Here is a 7,699-nt window from a genome sequence, read left to right on the forward strand (position 1 = left end):
CCACAAATTTCAGCATAATACATCATTTGACTAACCGCCACAATTATCTTTTAAAATATGTCCTTTTCAACTGTCACAATTATCTTTTAAAATGTCATTTTCAACTGTCACAATTATCCTTCAGAATAAAAACAAGTTTTCCTTCTCTCATTATTCTCAATTATTTTTAAAAATATTTTTGGTAATCGAAATTAGTTTATTGTTAATTATTGGAAACGAAAATTTATTTCCTCTCTCTGCCTAAACACTCAAACCTATTACTCTGCCTAAACATGAAACCCTAAACCACTCTTTTCCTAAACACGGAACCCTAACTGTGAAGCCCTCACCGCGAAACCCACACCGCGAAGCCTTTACTGTGAAGCCGTCACCGCGAAACCCACACCGCGAAGCCCTTACTGTGAAGCCCTCATTGCGAAGCCCTTATGAACCCTCCTCACGAAGCTGTTGCGAAGTTGTCACCATGCTATACGAAATCCTTTCGCGATTATCCGAAATCGCCACCATCGGCACCTCCGCAGAAGGATTTGTTCATTATCCGAAAACGACTTCCACTTCTACACTTTTTTTCCATTTCAATCTAACCAACCCTATTTCATGTGGTGGCGCGCTGGAGGTAGTTGAATTTTTTTTTGATCTTCTTTTCTATTATACTTCTGATTATAATGTATTGCGTCAAATATCAATGATATTTTACTTTTAACTGTGAATGTAATTCTGTTTTTTTTATTAGCGAATTTCTACATACTGTCTCATTTTTGTAAGATATATAATATTGTGCACATATTTCAAGCATGTAGTTTTCTTGTTTCAAGCCGTGGTGCTATTGTTTCAGAAGAGCGAGAATTGGAGGAGAATGTTTTCTCAAATGGAAACTATGTTGAGACACCATTTTTGTTTGAATAGGTTCCTTGTGACATTTCTTATTACTGTTGATATTTTTCTACTCTATAAAGTGTAAATTATGTTACTAGTTTCTTTTTTCTTTTTCAATTTTGTCTAAATGGTTTATTTCACAGGAAATTACGCCTGCACCATCAAATCAATCTGGTTTAAGATTTATCAGTGGGATAATTTGTAAATCCAAGGTTCTTAGATTTGAAAGGATGTTGTTTCGAGAGGGAATATGCTTTTCAATCAGGCATCAGCTAATCCTATTTCAACTGAGATGGTTTCTTCCTTATCAATTTAAAGAATATTGATCATTAGGCTGTAGTTTTGTTAATCTGTATTTAACATGCTATTACTTTCACCAATCCCTTGCCCAGTTTGTTTATTTTCTAATAATTTATTATTGCTCTTCCTGATGACCGATTCCTGTTTTTATTTTCAGGTTGAGAAAACTGTCTTTGTTGTGTTCTTCTCTGGGGAGCAAGCAAGAATAAAGATCCTGAAAACTTGTGATGCATTTGGTGCAAGCTGTTACCCGGTCCCTGAAGATATAAGTAAGCAGAGGCAAATAACATCAGAGGTATGTATGCCCAGATTAAGAACAATTTTTCCTCTTTGAATTAGTATGAAGTTGGTGAAGGCTTGGGCTTTTCACATTCTTTGAAATGCTTCTTTGAAGCATAAGCAAATGGCTTAGCCTTCAACACAACTTCAGCAAGTTTGTTCCCTCGTTCAACATTGGTAGGTATGTTGAATGGAGAGTCCTTAGGCGGAGCATAAAGCTTGGCTTTGCACATCCATATTTCACATAGTTAAAGTCCTTAACTGTGATGCTCTATTTTCCATTGCTTTTAGTTTCACCATAAGCCTTAATGAACATCAAAGAAGCAGGAAAGTAACAGTTTGATGGTAACACAGTGAGCATTAATTGGAAGGCTAAAGTAACTTTTTTCTGTTACAGTTTTTGTGGGGGAAAATTGTCTGAAATTCAATATTATAATATTGTTCAGATCCCACATCAGCTACAAATATATCATGTATTATAACTAATGTAGCCATTATAAGGCTTGGACACTCCTTACCATATAAGCCAATTTTGTGTGGTGAGTTAACCCCTAATTACGAATTCTGAAATTGTATTTGAGTCCATTTTAGATCCGTTATATCACTCATGTTAATCTACAATAGATGTTTATTTCTAGGCATGGGGAAATGTTGTTATTGGGTGACCCATATTTGTCCATGGTTTTATATACAGGGCATGAGGGGATGTGTTTAAATCTCACATTAAACTATAGATATGACTAATGTACTTCTTATAAAGCTACTCTTACTTTACCACCAAACACATCTAAATTCAGTGTGTCCTGTGAAGACACTTTTTCTTTATTACTAAAGTAATCGAGAAGCAAAACTGAAACTAACTACTAGTCAATTATCTAGAACTACTAACCCCACAATTTTAAGTCCCTCCAAAGGAAGTACCACGTCGATGCATTGAAAAGTGAAAAAAGATAATTGTTCTCCTATAATTTCCAACTTTGCAACTAAAAAAAGACAAAAACATCTACACGTTCATTGATAATCCATACCAAAGATTGACCTTATACAGACAGGTATATGGATAGTGTGTCATAGAATAACTAGCATAGACTGAGACATGTATCTAACAGCAAGTCCCCTAACTAATATAAATACCAAGCATTGGTTGTGTCATTCAACAACTAAAACATCAACAACATGGATTCGTAGTTCTGCTCTTTGCAGCTCTGGTTCTGTCCCCTCAAGGGCTTGCTAACTATGACAAGCCCCAGCACATAAACTTCCTGTCTACAAGCCTCCCATGCAGAAGTTACTTATTTTACCTTTTAATTTTCTACTTGTATAAGTATGTGGAGAAATTCATGGGAATATAATGTTATTCAATGTGTTTTATATTAAGCTATTTCTTCAAATGGACGTGCATGAAATTTACTGCCTGCAAGAAGATGGAGAGAGAAGTGTAGTCAATAAAGGTCTTTATTTTGTATTTATTTAAGTAGCATGCACCTAAACTAACCTGGTACCAAATGGTATTTTCAGCAGGAAACTAACCAAATTTAGATTAATTGAAGTATGACATGTGAATTACAAGTAGATGACGATGACGATGACCAATTGTTTACTGTAAGTTTCATGATGCACTACATCTATATCCTTTATAATGTCATCTTTTAGTTTAGATTCTATATTGTAAGCTTTTGTGGCCGGTGTAACCTCTATTATGAAACTTGTTGGGTGTTAATTCATGTTGATCTAAGAGCTGTAAATAATTCATGTTGATCTAAAAGCTGTAATTTTGCTTTAATTATTAACTGAATATCACTGTTGTTGTCATTTGTTTTAATCAATTTAAGAATTTTAGGTTGATTGCTATTCTGCCTATGTTTATTTGAAAAAGCATAATTAACCCTATATTTATTTTCCTGGGTGATTTTACAAACACAGGAACTGGATGAAATTCAAAGAATGAGAAATACTCCCGAATTTTTCACCAAACTAGTTGAAACCGTTGCTCCAACTGTCATCCAGATATAAAGATAGCTATCCTTCTTATGCTCCTGGATGGTGTTCACAAATTTACTCATGAAGGCATCAACCTTAGAGGAGACATAAATGTTTGCGTTGTCGGAGATCCCAGTTGTGCAAAATCTCAATTTAACCTTAGGGATGTGTGTTTTAATCTTAAACTTGATTAGGGATGTATGAACTTTTGAACAATTATGTGTTGTAATTTTAAACTTAATTAGGGATGTATGAACTTTTATGTGTTTTAATTTTCAATTACATATAAACTTTTGAACATTATTATGTGTGCTTTAATTTTCAATGAAATGAATAGATTATTATAACTTTATACATTATTTTATTTTATTACGAAAAAATGGTGGTTAAATTTTATAATTGAATAAAACAGATTATAAAAAAATGGTGGTTAAATTTTATTTATTCGGAATTAAATTACGTCAGTTAAAAATGTCACTATTTACGTATATTATGGTGCCATAATCTTTTTCAATAAATGTAAATTGCGATAGTTATAACTGACATTACTTACATATAAAAATTGCCACTACTTACACTATGTTTAAAGTGGCGGGTATTGCGGTGGGTAGCGTAAAACCGTCACATTAAACATTGTGGCGGCCAGTTCTATGGCGGTTTGGAAAACCGCCACAAGCGTATATTGTGGCGGTTATAAACGCCAGTTTATACAAATATAACCGCCACAATATACACATTTTTTTTGTAGTGTTTCCCCTATACTAGGTGGAGGAGTTCAAATTTAGCAAAGCTAAAACTCTGGACGAGCTCTCCTTAACTAGTCGCGAAACATGCATGGTCTTGGCCAGCCTAGGCATGATTTTCAATATTGCTGAAATAATCAAGCATGGGCGCGACCCCGCCGCCCTTGCCAAATACCTGGGTATGGGTTTCCTTCATCATTCCTCTAACCACATGCTAAGCATAACTTTCTCATGCACCTTTAACTATGCATGCTTTATCTTTCTCGTTCATCTTTAACGATAAATGCCTTTAACTTGCTTTTCCTGGTGCAACCATGGTGATGAACGAAGAAAAGCGTGCTAGATTCGAGGGACTCTTGGCTCGCGGTGGCACTGCCGGCAAGGCAGGTCCTTCTGCGCCCCCTACCTCCACCACTATGCCTTCAACTGCAACAACCCCGGCGACCCCCACCCCTGGCTCTCCAAAGGATGCTCATAACTCTCCAACTCCAATCGAGGCTATCCCCCTGGCCAGGTTAGAGTTGCCTCACCTCCAGCCCCTTTGGGAGAAAACAAGGGTGTGGTGCATATCGAATCTGATGAGGAAGAAGAATCTGTTGGGGGACCTGCCTTCAAGAGGAGGAAAACCAACAGGGTGGCCACCTCCCATTCTTCTTCCGCCAAACCCCCCAGCGGTGCGCAAGACGAACCTCCGAGGTCCCCCTCCCCTCCACCTCATCTTGCTCTCGAGGAGGCGGTGGGGACTTCGGCTGAGCCCACTCCTGCTACCGCCTCTGAGCTCCCCCACGTCGTTCAACACTTCATAAGGGGTTGGCGACAGGCTAAATCTGGGAACTTAGTAACTGAAGATGCGCTGAACGAAAGCCTATTTTGCAGCCTCGAGAGCTACCTTACTCGAATCCATGATCACCGAGAGCAAGCTACTAAGGAAAAACTGGCCAAACTGAAAGAAGAGCTGGACCAGCGTCAAGCCGTGGTGAGCGAGGTGGCTAAGCTGAAGGAAGAAATGGCTCGGCTAGGGCAGCACTTCCTTAACAAAGAGACCGCTCTCAACGAAGAGCTGAGGGTGGTTCGCAACGCTGAACGTGAGGCCAAAGGGAAACTTCATGAGCATGGACAAGAGTACGCCACTCTCTTGGGCAGGGTGGTGCCTTTGCAGGTGGAACTAGTTGATATGAAAGATACCCTCAAGGAGAAAGAAGAGAAAATAACCAACCTTGAGGGGCGATAGGTGACCCGTGAAGTACTTTTGGGCAAGGTTTAAGGCGAGCTGGCCACCTGTCAACAAGCACTGAAGGAGAAAACCGAAGCCCTTGCTGCTCATGTTGAAAAAGCTAAGGAGGTCGAGGCAGAACTCTTAACTGATGGCACAGCGGCCTATGGTGATGGGTTTGAAGATGCCCTGGCTCAGGTGGCTTGCAAGCACCCTGAGGTGGACATTGCTTTCTTCACCCCGGACAACCACGTGGCTGACGACAACATAGTGCCTCGTCCCCTTAACTTGTCTTAGTCTTTTTGCTTTAACGCTGTAACCTCCTGAACATCTTTAACTCTTATGTCGACGTTTAACTTTATCTTTATCTATTCTTACTTGCACCTTCTGCTTCATATGCTTACTCATAATTCGTAACTTGCGTCTTTACTAATAGCGCTTTCACAACTTTTAATTGTCCTCGCCATTGCCTCTTGGCTTGGGCAAGGAGCTCTTGCTTAGGACTTTAGTTATACCTTACGGTCTCGAGGCGCCAACCTCCGAGTGCGTAACTTGCCTCATCATCGCTCGAGGGCGAGGAGGACTTCTCTTGGCCGAGGCCTACTTGTTCGTTCTTGGTGCCCACGCCCGAAGAGTGCGACCCCCGCCACTCCCCTTCAGGGTGTCTAAACACCGGGACAATAGTTGCGCTTGGTGCCCACACCCCAGGAGAGGCCTGCTGAAAGCAGTGCCGTTTCGTCCCCTGTGTGTCTAAAGTCCAATGCAACTAGTCCTTATAACTTGCACTTGGATGCCCACGCCCGAAGAAAGGCTTGCCACCATGCAATGTCGTTTCGTCCTCGGTGTGTCTAAACATCAAGGCGATCGGTACCCTTGACTTCACGCTCGGGAAGGAGGCATCCCAAGGGAATCCATTAACTCTCGCCCGGGGTGTCCCTTCATCTGGGTGATCCGATTTATTACTGGCCTCATCATCGCACGAGGGCGAGAAGAACTTTATTACTCGCGCCTGATGCCCACGCTCGAAGGAGGCGCCCCACCACTTCCTTGCGAGGTGTCTAAACATCAGGGCGACCGAGGGCTTGTCGCTCTCACCTGGGGAGGAGGCGTCCCGAAGGAATCCGTTAACTCCTGCCCAGGGAGAAGACGCCCAAATTTTAACTGGGTTATACTTACCTATGGCACTCGATGCCCACGCCTGAAGAGTGTGCCCCCCGCCAGTCCCCTTCGGGGTGTCTAAACGTTCGAGGCGGTTTGGTGCCCACGCCCAGAGGGGACATCAGCGTCACTCCTGCTGAGGTGTTTAAACACCAAGGCGACGGGTTTGTTTCTCACTGAACCGCGTCATTTCTTCTTAGCGTTTCTTTAGATCGTAATAAAACTTGAGATAATGTATGCTCAAACTGATTTTTACTTGGGTGACCTTGTTAAAAAACCCCCGAAAGGGAAAATGAGTGTCCCCTTAACTGTACACTACATAGAGTTTTTAACTGAAATAAAACTTCAAGTTTGCCGCGTTCCAAGTGCGCGGGATGGAGCCTCCCTCCAGACTATCAAGCTTGTATGAGTCGTTCCCCCGAGCCTCGATCACCCTGAAGGGTCCGGTCCACTTGGGAGACAGTTTGTTTTCCAACTCATATGGATGAGCCTTCCGCATCACCAAGTCAACCACTTGGAACTGTCGGGGCTTCACCTTGGAGTTGTACTGGTGCTCTACTCTTCTCTTCACGACCTCAACCTTTATTCTCGCTTCTTCTCTGGCTTCGTCTAACAGATCTAGATTCACCCTCCTCTCCTCGTTGGACTCTTCAGCCACAAAACACTGGAAGCGCGGTGACATCTCATGGATCTCTATTGGGATCATGGCGTCTGATCCGTATACTAGGTTGAACAGCGTCTCCATGGTGGAAGTTTGGGGCGTGGTGTGATAAGCCCACACTATCCCGGGCACCTCCTCCGCCCAAGTTCTCTTGGCTTTCTCAAGCCTCCTCTTCAACCCCCTCAGCAAGATTTTGTTGGCGGACTCCACCTGTCCGTACGTCTGGGGGTGTTCGAAAAATGCGAACACTTGCTTGATGCCTACCTCTGTACTAAGTTTTCCCAGCTGCTGGCTTGCAAATTGAGTACCATTGTCCGAGACAAGGCGCCTCGGTACACCGAAGCGACACACAATGTTCTTCCAAACAAAGTGTTGTACTTTGTGAGCGGTGATTTGCGCCAATGGCTCTGCTTCTATCAACTTTGTGAAGTACTCAATAGCAACTTTCAAGTACTTTATCTGCCTTATTGCTAATGGGAAGGGCCCTAG

General features: G+C 41.9%; 1 protein-coding gene across 4 annotated transcripts; it reads left to right on the forward strand.

The window, feature by feature from the left end:
* Positions 1-237: 237 nt before the first annotated feature.
* On the forward strand, positions 238-3,787 carry LOC137832381 (V-type proton ATPase subunit a1-like). 4 transcript variants are annotated; one of them, XM_068640523.1, is made up of 4 exons: positions 238-351; positions 394-616; positions 1,334-1,471; positions 3,379-3,787. In XM_068640523.1, the coding sequence occupies exons 2-4, from the start codon at positions 464-466 to the stop codon at positions 3,466-3,468; spliced, it is 381 nt and encodes a 126-aa protein (XP_068496624.1). In that variant the 5' UTR covers positions 238-351; positions 394-463; the 3' UTR covers positions 3,469-3,787. The 4 variants fall into 4 exon arrangements, 2 of the variants coding, with proteins under 2 accessions (XP_068496624.1, XP_068496633.1); XR_011084574.1 differs by adding an exon at positions 2,974-3,057 and having other exon boundaries at positions 245-616; XR_011084573.1 differs by adding an exon at positions 2,977-3,057 and having other exon boundaries at positions 247-616.
* The last annotated feature ends 3,912 nt before the right edge of the window (positions 3,788-7,699 follow it).

Source organism: Phaseolus vulgaris, chromosome 11, assembly GCF_000499845.2.
Source record: "Phaseolus vulgaris cultivar G19833 chromosome 11, P. vulgaris v2.0, whole genome shotgun sequence".
Classification (NCBI taxonomy): domain Eukaryota; kingdom Viridiplantae; phylum Streptophyta; class Magnoliopsida; order Fabales; family Fabaceae; genus Phaseolus; species Phaseolus vulgaris.